The sequence below is a fragment of the Orcinus orca genome, chromosome 6, assembly GCF_937001465.1.
Source record: "Orcinus orca chromosome 6, mOrcOrc1.1, whole genome shotgun sequence".
NCBI lineage: Eukaryota > Metazoa > Chordata > Mammalia > Artiodactyla > Delphinidae > Orcinus > Orcinus orca.
In genome coordinates, this window is record NC_064564.1 from 120,291,206 (window position 1) to 120,306,071 (window position 14,866).

At 65.1% G+C, this 14,866-nt stretch overlaps 2 protein-coding genes across 22 annotated transcripts in view; both read right to left on the reverse strand.

Moving 5' to 3' along the window:
* Positions 1–1,536: 1,536 nt before the first annotated feature.
* On the reverse strand, positions 1,537–3,239 carry NRARP (NOTCH regulated ankyrin repeat protein). The gene has a single exon (XM_033415254.2). It carries the CDS (start codon positions 3,237–3,239, stop codon positions 2,895–2,897), a length of 345 nt encoding a protein of 114 aa, XP_033271145.1. The 3' UTR covers positions 1,537–2,894.
* Positions 3,240–8,626: 5,387 nt separating this feature from the next.
* The window catches only part of EXD3 (exonuclease 3'-5' domain containing 3), a 76,545-nt gene continuing 70,305 nt past the window's right edge, over positions 8,627–14,866 (reverse strand). For 19 of the 21 annotated variants that reach the window (XM_049711199.1, XM_049711198.1, XM_033415198.2 and 16 more), the window contains 3 exons: positions 11,072–11,165; positions 9,333–9,371; positions 8,627–9,033 (listed from right to left, as the gene is read on the reverse strand). In XM_049711199.1, coding sequence (XP_049567156.1) covers positions 8,720–9,033; positions 9,333–9,371; positions 11,072–11,165 — 447 coding nt within the window. In that variant the 3' untranslated portion in view covers positions 8,627–8,719. Of the gene's footprint in view, positions 9,034–9,332; positions 9,372–10,576; positions 10,882–11,071; positions 11,166–14,866 lie in introns of those variants that run through there. The other 2 variants (XR_007477992.1, XM_049711195.1) reach the window with 2 other exon arrangements.

The window sequence follows — 14,866 nt, forward strand, 5'->3', positions numbered from 1 at the left end:
ACAGCGTCCAAGTTCTAACACCTCCTCCTTTGGGGCCAGGCACCCCCAGCACCCTCAACCACTCCCCCTGAAGGCTCAGGTCAGGCCTTCCCCTGGGGCCTCATTTGCATCAAATATTCCACTCACCTCTGTGACGTCTAACGAGGGAGCTGGCCCACCTAGTGGGCCAGCTGGGGGTCAGTAAATGCTTGTGTAACCAACTGAAAATTCAGAACAGAGTTGGAGATGCAAAGTAGGAACAGGGTAAGGGCAATGCATCTGTCTTGGGACAAAATGTAGCTGCGCCCTCCTGAGGGGAAGCTGCCACCCTCAGGCTTCTCACAGGGGCTCTGGAAGCTTTACAGGAGAAAGTTATCTTGTAACTCTCGAGTCCCAGTAAAGTTAGAACTTCCTTCTGTCTCCTAAGGGGGGCCTGATCCCTCCTAAGACCCGGTCTTCCTTCCGTCTTTCTTCCTTCCGTCTCCTCTGGGCAGGCTACTCTTGCCCCTGGGGGATGTCCTCCCCTGCACTCTCTCCCATGCAAGCTTCCAGGGTGGACCCAGAGTTGAACTCGGGGTCTGTGCCCTGGGGGAGTGGCTGCCTCATCTCCCAGGCACCACCAGGGACCGGAGCAGAGGAAGGGGTCTCTTACTCATCAGAAGTTCCCCAAAATTTAAAAGATACCCTTTCTGTGCAGCAGGTGGTCCAGCAGAAACCCACAGTAGCAGGGAGCTAGAGGGGCCTGATCCCTCCTAAGGGGGGCCTGATCCCTCCTAAGACCCTTGGCATCTCAGGCTGGCTTTGGGAGGGGGAAGGGCGGGAAGAGCTTCAAGTAGAACTTTCCACGTGGAGGCCTTTGCCAGGGATCAGAGGAAGTGGTTGTGGGCGCCCTCAGGTGCCCCACTCCCATGGCTGGAAGCAGGCAGGCGGGCCCTCACAAGTCCTGTGCGTGGCCACTGCGGTGCCTTTGAGTTGAGCCAAGAGGCAGCTTACCAGGCTCTGTCTTCAGGTGGAAACAAGCCAAGCGCTGCACAGCCGTCACCCGCAAACAGCATGTTGCCGCCTGACCCTCGTCCCGGTGCCAAGCCCAAGAAGAACCAACAAACTTTTTTTTAAATATAAAAAGATCAATGAAAAATTTATTTATAAATTTTTCACGCTGGGCTACAAGTCTATATCGTACACTCAGGAATGTGCTGCAGACTTCATCCAGTTAAAAGTGATCACACCGGGACCCATACACAGCTTCCATGTAAGCCTAGAAAGTCTTAACATTAATTAACATAATTAAAAAAGGTATTTGCATCTAGAAAAAATATACAGAAAAACTCCTTTTGGAGTAATCTGTGCCTCAGTTTCAATGTCTGCGTGTTTCACTGACATTATCAATATATTCTTCTCACACAAAGTTTTATAAAAAGCCACAGATGACTGCCCAAATCTGACCAGCCACGCACAAAGGGCCTCCACCCACCTGTGTCCTCAAGTGCTCCCCATTTTTGCACGAAGGGTCAGCAGCACTTCTACCCAGGGGAAGCCTCATTTAAATTTGAATAATTCAGCCTCTCTTTTATTTCTCAGGATCAAAACAACAAGGGGTGTGGGGTTGCATAGAAAATTGGAACCTCTGAAACCAGGAAGGGCGCCTTTCGGGACAGAAAGTGACGCAGAAGCACCGCCTTCGTCCTAGGTCCTCGCGCGGCCCCTCCCGGCGGCCCCTCCCCCGTGGCAGGATTTTCGGATTCGAATCGGGTCCTTGAAGCTCCGGGAGGCTGAAGAGGGGCAAAGCGGCCCTTCAGCTCACTCAGCAATTAGCACAAGAGATTCACAGTCTTATAGGCATTTTATAAAAATATAAATATGGGTACAGTTGCCTTCACAACGCTGGATACAACGCCCTTTAAAATTGGGTCTATAACCAAGATTCAAAAAATACACCTAAAACTTGGCTTAAAATATGTTAATATTTTATATTCTGTCATAAATGTTATGACATTTAATCGTGGCAAATCCATTTACTTTTTTAAAAAAAGTGTGCAATCGACTGTTAACTATAATAGAACTCACTAGAAAAGGCTTGATCCCCACCCCCACCCCCCCCATCACCGCCACACCCGAGCACCCAGGCTCCCGCGGAAGCTTTGCAAACCGGCAGGCTTGGGGGATGGTGGCCTCTCACCGGACAAGGCGGAGGGAGGCCGGGGGCTTCCAAAACTCACGCGGAATTGTGTGTGTGAGTGTGAGAGAGAGGAGGAAAGGGAGGGCGGGGAGGAGGGGAGAGAGGTGAGGGAGAGAAGCCGGAGGGAGACGGAGCAGCACGGGGAAACCAGCAGGCTGGGCGGTATTTCAGTGCAACCAAGAAATGACAGACTCAAGTTTTTAGTTTTAAGACTAGAAAAAAAAAATGCATCTTCCCCCTCGTAACCACATTGACCACGCGAAATATTTTCCAAACAGAAAACTCAGGCGCACAAACATCACCCACAAATATGCACACACGTGATAAATAGTTTAGAAGCCCGGGAAGAGCAGAGCGTCGTCTCCGTCGCGCGTCGGCCACGGGTCCTTCCACCTTCAGGAGAACATTTTGAGCGGAGGATCCGGTGTCTCGGGATTCCGAACTTGCTGGTAGCGAGACTCAAATTTCAAAGGGGCTGGAGCCCGCGCCCTGCCCCCACCCGCGCGGCGGCGGGCGGGGCCGTGGGAAGCGCTCCGGCCGGTCCCCGGCGGCCGCGGGGGGCGCCGACCCCGGGCCGCGGGTGGGCGGGCGCGGCTCCCGTGGGCACCGACTTGCGCGCCGGACTTGTGGTGGCCGCGGGCGCCGAGGGCCGGGCGCACACCGAGGTAGTTGGAGGGAAGGTACAGCAGGGAGGACACGCGCGGGCTCCGCGCGCGGGTCGGGGTCCGGGCCGGCATCACCGGCCGCTGCCCGCGTACTTGGCCTTGGTGATGAGATAGAGCACGATGTCCTGGTGGCCGCCGAACGCGGCGATGTGCAGCGCGCTCCAGCCGTCGCGGTTGGCCAGGCGGATGTCGGCGCCGAACTTGACCAGCAGCTTCACGAGCTCCAGGTTGCCGTCGATGACCGACTGGTGCAGCGCCGTCTGGCCCTCGGGCCCGAACGAGTTCACGTTGAACTCGCAGTTGGTCATGTTCTGCAGCAGCGACTGCAGTTCCTGCGTGTTGCCCTTGCGCACGGCCTCCTGGAAGATGCGCTGCGTCTGCGGCGCCGAGCAGGTGGACAGCTCGGCCTGGCTCATGCTGCCGCCGGGCGCTGGCCGCAGGCCGGGCCGGGGCTCAGCGCGGGCGGCGGCTTCGGCGCGGGCCCCCGGCTGCCTCGGGGCGCGCCGCGGCGCATGGAGGGCGCGGCGCCCCTGGGCCCCGCACGCCGCCGCTAGGCGCTCCGGGCAATGGGGGCCAGGGGCCGCCGCCGCGGGACCCCCGCCACATCCAGCCGCGCCCGGCGGGCGGGCGACCGGGGCGGGCGCTGCGCTCGCGGGGCCGGCCGGGCCGGGGCGGCGGCGCCGCGCGCTCCCGGTCCTTGCTCGCTCCGGCTGCGGCTCCCACGCGGCCCCCACGCGCCTCCCCACGCGCCGCTGCACTCGCCCACCCGCCCGCCGCGCCTGGGCGACTTTTACCTCCTTTATATTTGCATAACAATAGGGCGCCCGTGACGCGCGCGCCGGCGGCCCGCCGATTGGGCGGCGCCCGCGTGGGGGCGGTGCCGGGGCGGGGCGTGTCGGGGGCGTGTCGGGGGTTTGTGCAGCGCGGCAGGGGGCGCTGGTCGCCGGCCGCACGGGGCCGGGAGCCAGGTGGCCGTGTGTGTGTGTGTGTGTGTGTGTGTGTGTGTGTGTGTGTGTGTGTGTGTGTGTGTGTGTGTGTGTGTGTGTGTGTGTGTGTGTGTGTGTGTGTGTGTGTGTGTGTGTGTGTGTGTGTGTGTGTGTGTGTGTGTGTGTGTGTGTTGGGGGGGGGAGTCCGCGTCTCTACCGTCGTCCCGCCCACTCTCCCTCCGGCCACCCGGGGAATTCCAAGCTCCCTGTGAGGACAGACCAGGCCCGGCCCAGGGCCGAGCGCGACCCCGAGGGGACCCGAGGGCGGCCTCCCCTGGGTGGGTCTTCGCGGGCATTTCAGACTCGGGGGGCCTGGGTGGAGATCCCGGGTCTCACTCTGCTCTCCTGGAGCGCTGGCCACGGACCCTCAGCGTTCCCAGCACCCCGGGCGCTCGCGGTGACGAGACCCGCCAAGCCCGGCCCGCGGGACGCATTTCCACGAGGCTGACACCCCCACGAAGAGCGCGGGCGTGTGACCTCAGCCACGCGGGGCCCTCCCGCTCGAGGACGGCTCCCCTGGCGGCCCGGGTCACCCCGAGTTTGCTCCCTAACTTGAGGGGCACGAGGGGCCAGGCCCTGAGGCTTCCGCCCTGCCCGGAGAAGCAGCAGGTCTGTAGGTGCGGAGGCCCAGGGCTGGGGGCGGTTTGGCAGTGGGGCTCCTCAGTGGGGGCCTGCCGCGCTCTCCTGGGCCACCCCCATCAGCACGAACGGGACCGGTAAGGCCTGGCCAGGTGAGCAGCCCCAGGGAAGGTGCCAATGCTGCTCTGAAAGAGAACTCTGAAATGACTCATTTCCAAACAGTAAACGCATCTTTTATTGACACTCGAACACTGCAGCCCCATTTCCTCGATAGGATTGAACAGTCCAGAGCTCTGCCGTGGTCGTTGGAAATTAAGGAGGAATGAATCTCGGAGCAGTAGGCCTGGGGCAGGCACTGGGATTGTTTCAGAGGCTGCTGGGAATTCCTGGGGAGGCAGCTCAGGGCCTCGGCAGGGAAGACCACCCTGTTAGGCCTTGTTTGGGGATGAGCTCGGTGGGTGTCTGCCCCATGCCCCCCAGGCCTCGAGACTCAGGGTGAGCCCTCACCTTGCTCCATGACCTGGGAGGAGTTGCAGCCAAACCGAAGGAAACACTGGGCAAGACCTCAGGCCTGACCCTGGCTGACTCCCTCGGGGTCCTTCCAGTGGCCGGGGAGGGCCGCCAGAGCCCCTTGCTTAGCTCTTCTCTTCCTGAGGCTGGTGGTCCAGCTGCTCTGTTCAGACCTAACCACCCCCCTACCCCCAGGAGCTCTCCACTATGCAGGTGGGTAAGCCCGGGGCTGTGCTTGGCCTGGCCGTGGGTGCCCCTATTGGGAGCCCCTCCTTTGCCCCACTCATCCTGTGGGGACGTGTCCATGGGCGCAGTAAGGGGGCCTGGATTAGTGGCTGCTGAACTGACCACCTCCCCAGCACCAGAGTCAAGGCATGGCTCGGAGGGAGGCCCAGCTGAGGCTGTCCTGGGCTCTGTGCACCCAGACCCACGTTCACCTCTGGGCAGGGACCCTTGGAGTGGGGAGGTGTGACCCTGTGCAAGGCCATGACCTGTTGGGCAACCCGCCCCTGCCTGCCGCTCCCTGGAAAAGCATGGAGGGGAGGGATCTCTGAGGACATGTCTAGGGCAGGACCTCCTTCCAGTCACATCTGTGGTTTTTGTGTATCCGCCAGGGCCTGGCTGTGCCCAGGGCCGTCCCCAGAAGGTGGTAGGTTCACAGAGAAGCCCCAGCCCAGGTGGGCTGAGGCCCCCTGGCCTGGAGAAGAGCATCTGGAGACCCCGCTGGGTCCGGGAGCAGAGCCTGGGAGAAAAGTCCCATTGACACCCCTGGCGGGCGTCAGACAAAGGGCCCCTGTGAGCTCAGTGTGGGAACGCGCGGCCGCCACCTCGAGCCATGAAATCGTCAGCTCGGTGCCCCTGGCAGGGACGGTGCGGCTGGAGTGGCCACAGGAGCATAGCCTGAGGTCGCTGCCCGCCCCACCCTTGCTTCGCAGCATGGGTCAGACAGGTGTAGCTCCGGCTACCACCTGGGCCTCCCCCTCAATGTGCTGCTCGTTTGTGGGGCTGGGGTGATGGCCACCCTGTCCACCTGTCCACGGGGAGCCGATGGAAGGCCCGTGGCTTCTGCTCCACCGCGGCTGAGGGTAATTTTTCTCGGGGTCGCTCGGGTCCACGCCCCATGTGCCAGGAGCTGCCCTGTTCAAGGACAGGACAGGGAGAGGGACATGTGGGGCACGGGCTCCAGGAAGCACTTGCCCATGTTTGCTGAAGGACATGTCCAAAAGGAGGATGTTTGTTCCAAATGCCTTGCGGGGGGAGGAGGCTCATCCCTGCAGACCCAGTCCTGGGGCTCAGAGAAGCCCCTCCCATGTGCGTGGCATTCCTTGGTGGTGTGGTCACTTCCACAAACAGGCAGGGGGCTCACTGGCTCTGAGGGAGAAGCCCTCAACCTGGATCTGGGGGGACAGACCCAACCCTGACTGCAAGCCTGGACCCCTGTCCTCCTGGGAGCTGGCCCAGGGGTGACACCCTGGAAGGCCATGGTGGGATGGAGTCCAGGGCTGGAGAGGGCTCGCACCTCCTTCTGGGGATCCCTTCTGGGGTCCTCCTTCTGGGGACCTTCCCCAAGGCTGGGAAGGTCTGGGAGGGGCGGCCGGGAGAGGACAGTGTGGAAGGGGCGATGGCCAGAGCTGGGCCAAGGCCCGTGGCCACCTTAAAGCGCTCGGCAGGGGTGGGAGGGTGAGCGGGCAGGCGGGCAGTGGGGGCGGGGCTTCCAGCTAATTCATTAAAATGTGTCGGGGAGCGTGGGAAAGAGGAGAGTGTTTCTTCCCAGCAGCCCAGACACCTGGTAGAAGGGCCGAGAGGATAGAGATCAAATAACAAACACTCAGCCCCGGGCCAGCGGCGGCCTGAGCGGAGGAAGGACGCCCGGGGCAGGAACTGCAGCAGACAATCGCTGCAGCGGCAGGCCTGGCACCGGGGCCACAGCCCACCCTGTCGGCCTGGCGTCTGACCCCTAGCCCAGAAAGGGGCCTGAAGCGGTCACGGGGCACGGAAGGCACTTCCCGATGGGCCAGGACCAGGGTGGGGGCTGGGGCCTAGGATGGGCTGGCAGGGAGCGAGTGAGCCCGGAGGGTCCCCGGACAGACGCAGCCAGTCTGGGCAGCAGAGGGGTGGGGAGGCGGGAAGCCCAGCTGGATGGGGCGGGCGTGGCGTGAGGACCAGGTCCCAGTCAGCTGTCCTCTCCTCTCCCTAGAGGGCTGCGCAGGGGGAAGGGCAGAGCGGAGCTGGGGCCGGACCTGCCTGGCGGGCCTGGAAGGACACGGGCCTCGTCTCCCTGAGCCTGTGGTCCTGGCCTCTCCCTGGCTCCGGCCTCTGTCTGTCCAGGGCCGGCTGCGACACCAGGGCCTCGGGTCACAGAAGAGTCTCCAGGATGCAGCTGGGCTGGGGAGCGGGGCCGGCACCCCCGGCTGCTTCCTCTTAACCCTACGGGGGGAAGGAGTGTGGACGGGGCTGCCGTCCCAGGACAGGACGTGCGGCTGGAGGTCCCGCTCTTGGAAGCAGCACCCCAGCGCAGAGGGTCCCCGCCCTGGTGGGCGCCCACTCACCCTGGCACCCCTGCCCACCCCTTTGGCTCGGTGGCAGAGCTGGCCCTCGCACGCAGCCCACGTCCCTGGGATGGCCTTCCTCTCTCCATCTGTGGGGCGACGCCCTGGCCCAGCAGGCCCCTGGGTTGCTGGGGAGCTGAGTGGGTCAGTGCCGGGCACCCAGTAGGGGGCTGCACCCTGGGGGGCTCAGAGGCATTGGCCACCCTTGTGTGGTCAGGAACAGAGGGATGGGGCAGAGGCCGGCATGGCACCGTCCGTGCCCCGCGGGCCTGCAGGTGTGCCCCGCCCTGGGGAGAGGCGGCACCCTCCCCCGCCCCCAGGCCCCGCCACTCCGAGGCTTCCGCCTGGCTCCTCAGCAAATCTGAGCTGGTTTCCGCCCCGGGGCAGGAAGGACAGGAAAGGGATGTGAGCCGGGGTGGGTGTGCATTCCTGGGGGTGAGCCAGGAGGAGGCAGGCGAGGGCAAGACGGGTCTGTGCCCAGGCCCTCTGCTCGCAGGAGCCCCGACCCGGCTCCACCGCCCGGCCCTGTGGGCCCTCTGGGTGTTGGCACTGGCTCTGAGCTTTAGTTTCCCTTGGGAGTGGGGGCGGCAGCAGCTACTTCCTGCCGTCGGGAGGATGGAGGCTCAAACGCACATGTGCTCAGGGCCCTCCAACACGGTGCTGACTGCTGGTCTCGCTCACACGAGGAGGCCACCCAGCCCTGACCCTGCGTGAAGGAAAGAGGCCCTGTAGGAACATGGCCCAGCCGGGGCCTGTTGCCTAGGAAGGACCCCCATCCGCGCTCACTGGAGTCTGAAGCGCCAGGAGGGTCTCGAGGGCAGCCTGGCTGGGCCCCGGGCCCACTGTGGGGAGTGAGTGGTGCAGGGGCCAGCACGTACCGCCACAGCAAGGTGGGTGGACCACGCAGCACATGGGGCCCAGCCACCCGTCCTGCACCCCTCCAGCCCCGCTGAGCGCCAGCAGACTTGGGGAGCCCCCCCGGTGCGGCCCTCGCGCCTCTGCCCAGGCCGTTTCCTCCTCCAGGCATGCCTCCCGAATGCCTCCTTGCTGAGCGCCGGGCAGTTCTTGGCTCAGGGTCCAAGCCTCCTGCCTGCGAGGAAAGCTCCGTCTTCCCGGGACGGCTGCGAGGGACTGAGCGCGCTCGGGGCTATGGGGTGAGACGGTACCCAGCAGCGGGAGTCCACGGCCACCACCAGTGCAGCTTTTCCACTTTATTGCCGGCTGCCTGGGCCCCCAGGGGTGAGGCAGGCCACAGGGCCGTGGGCCCAGTCCTCAGGAGGGGCTGCTGGCTGGGCTGGGGGCTCTGCTCGGCTCGCGGGAGCCGGGGACACCTTCCAGAACCTCTCGGAAGTTCTCGGCGACTCGGCCCAGGTGGGAGCCCTCCCAGAAGACTTTGCCGCAGCCCGTGCAGCAGTAGAAATGCCGCAGCCCCGGCCTCCGCAGCACGCCTGCCGGGACCCCCGACAGCTGCAGTCGGGTGCCGTCGCCCAGTGTGGCCGGCACGCGGCTCTGCAGGTCCTCCTCCTCCAGCCAGCGGCAAGAAGGCTCGTAGGTGCAGCCCCCAGGGGCCTCCTCTGGGGCTGAGCCTGGACAGGCGGAACAGCCACCCTGAGCCCCCGCCCTTAGGCATGCGGCCCCCACCCCACTCTCTCCAGGGGCCCCTCCTTCCATTTCCCTAGCCACCCCCCCACCCTGCCTCCCCTACCCAGGGACCTCTGGATCACAGGTGACTGACCCCTCTCTCTTCCCAGCCCTCCCTGACACTGCCCCCCAACCCCCCAGGGCACAGGGACCAGCCCCTCAGAGTGGTCCCCTCTGCCCCATCCTGGGGGGGGTCCAGATGCCGGGGCCCCTTGTGTCCTTGGTGGGTGCTCCCAGGGCTCACCTGTCTCCCGTTCATCCTCGATTTGGGCGGCCTCGTCACCTGTCAATCAAGGATGTCAGGGTCTGTTCTAAGGATAGACTGACAGCCCCAGCGCCCACAGGGCACCTTGAAGTGCCCAGCCTTTCCCCCACCCCCAGCAGAGAGGTCAAAGGGCAGGGGACCAAGAAGCTTTGGCGCCAGCCCAGTCCCCTCCCATGGGAACTCACACCTTGGGAGGTTCTTGGGGCTCAAAGGTCCCTGGGAACCATGTTCTGGGCGTAAGATCGGCCGATTAGGGAACTTGGAGGCCTGAGAACCGGCGGGCAGGGGGGGTGGGGGCGGCCCGTCGGTGGCGATGAGCAGATAAGCCCACTGCCAAGGAGGGAGTTTCGCAACCAGCCAGCACCAGGTCGGTGGGCGGGCAGGGGCCCAAGGGACCGCTGGAGCTCAGGGTGTGGGAGAGACCCTGGGAGGCGGCCTCCTCCTGACCCTGCGGGAGGGCCCCACCCGCACCGAGGGCACGGTGTGACGGCCAGGCCGGCATCAGCCAGGGGCCAGTGCGGGATGGAGGCGGCGACGGCCGAGGAGCCCTGGCCAGCAGGTGGGAGAAGCGTCCCCCAGGCCCGTTGACCCTCGTAATTTGCTTGGCAAACATTTCTTTGCAGATGGTTCCAGATTAACTGCAGCCAGATCTGAATGGACGAGGCGCCCACACCAGCCCTGTCGCCCCTGTGGAGCCCAGCGAGGCCATGACCTCCGTCTGGCCTCCCTGCTCCGCCACAGCCTGTCTGGCCCCAGCCCTTACCTGCCAGCTCGTGAGGGTGCTGCCCAGGACAAGTGTGAGCCTCTGGGTGGGGTGTCGGGGGCTCGGCGGGGCTGGAGCCGGGGGGGCCCTGTGGGGGGCGCTGCTTGTGCCCTGCCCCTCCCCCCAGCCTCCAGCACGTCCTGGCCATGCTGTGGAGAGCTGAGAGCTGCACAGGGCCGGACACAGGCCGTCGTGACAGCTCAACCACTACGTGGGTGGCCCCAAATCTCCGAGGGAGGCGGGAAGGACAGTGAGAACAGCTGGAGGAACACCAGCTGTGCAGAGGGGCCCGGAGGCACCCCGGTCTCAAGCTCACCCTTTCGGCTGCCCCAAGATGCCCTCTGTAGCCACCCCATCCCGCCCTCCACGGAAGGAAACTGAGGCCGGGCCCCTGAATAGGACCTGCCCTGGTGGGGGCGGACAGCGGGGCTCGCCCTCCTTCCTGTGCACCCAGGCTCACCTGCGTTCAGACCGCTACTGGGCAAGGCCAGCGATGCAAGTGTACGCAGGTGAAAGTGTGCGCTCTACCCGCGTGCGTTCATCTGTGCGCACGTGACCGAGTGTGCACGGGCACACGTGTGAGAGCGCATGTGCCAGTGAGCGTGTGTGTATGTCTTCATGTGCAAGATACACATATGCGTCCGTGTGCAGGTGCGCTCCACGTGTGGGGCAGGGTGACTGAGCAGGGCCCACGGCAGAGAAAGTGGGGGACACTATCCTGGGGGCCCTGAGTGCTGGAGCTTCCCGGTCTCCTGGACCAGTGGCCTGCACACCACACAGAGGGGAGCAGAGGCCGCGGCCCTCATCCCAGCCCTGGGCACTGTCCACCCCCACACCCCCACCCTGGCACCGGCACCTCCCTGGCCGTCCCCGGAGGTTAGCCCTGGGAGCACGCAGCAGCTGGGCCACTGCCCACAGACTCCACGGAGCCCTCTCCTGAGCGAGGCACACTCACCTGTACCGCTAGGGCCTTCTGGGTGGCCGCTGAGCCACACAAGCTGCTTCATTACATCCTTGGAGACTTTCAGGTACTGGTGACAGTTGCAAGCCTAGGGACGGAGGAGGTGCTGAGTCTGTGGAGGTGCTCTCCGTCCCTCCAGCCCCAGCCCTGTGTTCCTTGCAGCTCTGGGTCTGCCCAGGGGGTTTCACAGAGACGCACGACACCTCCCTTCCTCTTCTTGCAAGACCATGGGGCGCACCACCTCCTGGGAGCCCTCCCTGACTACATGGGCTCCAAGTGGGCCCTGGGCAGGCTCTTCTAAGTCCTAAGATGCTAGAGGCCTCTGCCATCACCCAGCTGTCCTCCCTAAATCCAGAGCCAAACCTGGGCCCCCTGGGATGGTTAAACATTGGTGGGGGACGCAGGCCCAGCATCAAAGGGTCAGGGTGGGCGGCCCTAGAGTTGCTCTGACCCCTCAGCCCATTTTGGGGCATGCTGGGGCCATGTCAGTGTCCATGCCTTTTTTTTTTTTTTTTTGCGGTATGCAGGCCTCTCACTGTTGTGGCCTCTCCTGTTGCGGAGCACAGGCTCTGGACGCGCAGGCTCAGCGGCCATGGCTCACGGGCCCAGCTGCTCCGCAGCATGTGGGATCTTCCCGGACCGGGGCACAAACCCGTGTCCCCCTGCATCGGCAGGCGGACTCTCAATCACTGCGCCACCAAGGAAGCCCGTCCACGCTTCTTGATGACTCCTGCTGCCTGCCCTGTGCCAGGGGCTGGCATGGTCTGGCGGCTCCTGGGCACCGAGTGTGTGAGGGGCAGAAGAGCAAAGCCATTTTCGCTTCCACGCAGAGTCCGGGTCGAGGACATGTAGCGGGCTCAGCCGCACCGACCTTACTGTCCCCGAGGGTGGGGTGGGGCTTGTGGGGCCCATCCTGCCCTCGCAATTGGCCACCCTGGGGCTGCTCCATGACAACCACTGCCTGGCGGGGTGTCAGGTCTGGACATAGGATTCCCAGAGCGAGGCAAGAAGATGGGGTGGGGGGCCCGGGCGCCCGCTGAAACCCAGTTCCCAGGCGGGTACATGCAGGTATCCTGTCACGGGAAGGGGGGTGAGCCTGTCCACGGGGAGGAGGAGCCGCGATGGGTGCTCAAGCGACGGCTCCGGGCCCCCTCCTCACCTGGTGAGCCCTGTCAGTGCCCTGGACGACAGAGCGCCTGGGGTGGGTAGTAGGCGGTGGCCACGGGCTCCTGGAGCCACGGGCTTGGGGCGGGGAGAGGGCTCCTGCCCTGCCACCCCCCACCCTCTTCCCACGGCCTTTCATCACGGAGCCTGCTTTACCTGTGGCCTCACTGCTTGGCCTCCAGCATCACAGCCCGGGGTGGCAGGGGGGTGGGCAGGCGCCAGAGGGCGGGGCCGCCTCTGCTGGGGGGCTGGGCTGATCCTCACACAGGACCCTCCCCTGGGCCTCTCTGGGGGCCTCCCCCCACCGACTGCGGCCAGACTCTGGGCTGGCCTCCAGCACAGGGAGACCGCTGTGGGCTTTGCCCTCCTGGTTGCAGGTCCAGGGGCTCTTGGGGCAGGAGTGAGGGCAGAGCCCAGGCTGCAGGTCAGGCCCGTGGTCACTCCAGGCCCAGCTGGGGAAGAAGCTGAGAAAAGGCGGGCCGTCTAGTCTCCGGCCGCTGCCCTGGGCTGCCTGCCACAGAGGCCCAGGCTCTCCCTGTCCAGGCCACCCGAGGGGACAGCACCAGCAGGTGTGGGACGGACGGCTCAGCGGGAGGAGGGTGGGGTGGGGTCCTCCGCAAGGGGTCCGCCAGCCTTCCCAGGCCTGGTGGTGTGTATGCCTGGGCGGGGCCGCCAGCTCACGCTGAGTCACTGCGCAGACAAACGCCCGGTGCTGTTGTCCGTGAGGGCCGGCCCCACCCTCGGGAAGCACCGGTGCTAGTTTTCCCACGGCCGCTGCCCACTGTCGGGTCTTGCTGCCACCCTGGCCCCCACCCCCACTCCCAGCTGGAAAAGCCGGTTCTGGGCCACCTGCCCACCCCCAGTCCTGTGGTCCCCATCTGTAGGAGGGCCTGGCACCCAGGGCTTCCCTGTCCATATCCTGTCCACCTCACGGCCCAGCAACGCTTGCCTCACCACCTGCTGTGGGTGGCCGCGGCCCTACCCTTGTGGGGCTCGGAGCTGAGCGCACAGCCATCACCCTCCCCATGCAAAGGGGGACGGAGCCCCTGACCTCCCGTTGTGGAGAAGGGGCCTCCGAGGGGCTGAGTAGCTTGCTCACGGTCACACTTTGGTTGACCTGGCAGGGTCCTTACCCCGCCAGCCCCCAGACAAGGGGGTGCGTGCAGGTGGTGTCTGAGCCAGGTCCCACTTCCTGCAGGGCGTGTGCAGACCCCAGCCTCGGCTGCCAGCAGGTCTGGGCAGACGCCAGTGGGGGGCCATGGGCGCCCTGGACGGGTGGACAGTGTGGTCTTGTTGGTCCCGCCCCCGTCTCCTTGCCCCCATCCAGCCTGGGAGCCTGGGGGCAGGGCGGGCCTCCACCCCCAGAGCCTGGCTGGGTGGGAGGGGCCAGGTGAGTCGGGCAGGAGGGGCTGGGAAGGTTCCTGGCTCCCCTGTCCCAGGGGTCCACCTGCATGCCTGGTTGCCACAGCTTCCGAGGGTGCTTGGGGCCAACGTCCACCGTGACGCCCAACCCCAGGGCATGAGGCTGCCTCTCCGGGGTGGGCTGCCAGCCAGGACTGGCCCAGGGAACTGGTGGTGGTCCGGGACCCAAAGCCAGGCAGGCCAGGTCTGGTGGTCCGCCCTCTACGGCCTGTTCCCTCCCCCCAGGCCCAAGGAGGGCAGGAAAGGCCACTTTCCTGGGAGGCGCCCCCAGTCCTTCGCTGGGCTTGGCGGGTGTGCGAGCTGGCGCCCTCCGTTCCTCTAAGACTGGGACTTGGGGAGGGGGAAGCTGGAGGGCTGAGGGGTCGGTTCCCAGGTGCTGGGAGCCATGCCCATGAGCAGGCCAGCTCTCAGCTCTGAGCCCAGGAATCCCACCCCCACCCATCACTCTCCCCGGGGAGTGACTGCCACCAGCGCAGCCAGAGCTGAGCAGGGGCGAGGTCACGGGGTCTGTCCTGAACTGTGTGTCCCCAGGCACGTCTGCTCCCACCAGCCGTGGACGCACACTTGCCGTGGTCCATGGTGTCTGCTGTGCCACCAGGTAGTGGACGGCTGGTGCACCGGTGCCGGGAGTGGGGAGAGGGCTGTCACTGGCAGGCCGGACTGGGCCACAGAGTGCGGTGGGAGGGGCCTCGCACACACTCCTGCCCAGAGCCCACCAGCCCCTGCCAGGGCTGAGAGCAGCGCCGTGCGAACTGCTTATAAACACCCTTGAAGCCCCATCAGCCCTGGGCCTCCCCGAGTGGGGTGCTGAGGGGGGCGCGGTGGGAGATGGGCCTCACCAGGGGCTGCCAGGGCACAGGGCGTGAGAGAGGACCAGCGGTCCCTAGGGGACAGGGCGGCAGGAAGTGGCCTTTCCAGGCTGGGAGCCTAGTGGAGGGACCCAGTTCTGAGCAGGACCTGGGCAAGGCTCCCTGCCCAGCCAGCAGCCGGCCTGACCATGCTCCCTGGCAGGCCAGGCCCACCACCCAGTGGGATGTGAGGTACGGTCAGTCTGGTACCCAGGCGCCAGGAGGCCCCACGGTCAGTCTGGTACCCAGGCCCTAGGAGGCCCCACGGGCAGGGCGGAAGGGGGCTTGGGCTGAGGAGCTGTGACACGCTCTAGAGTAGTGGCTCATTTCTCGCTCACTTAGAGCAAATTTACAG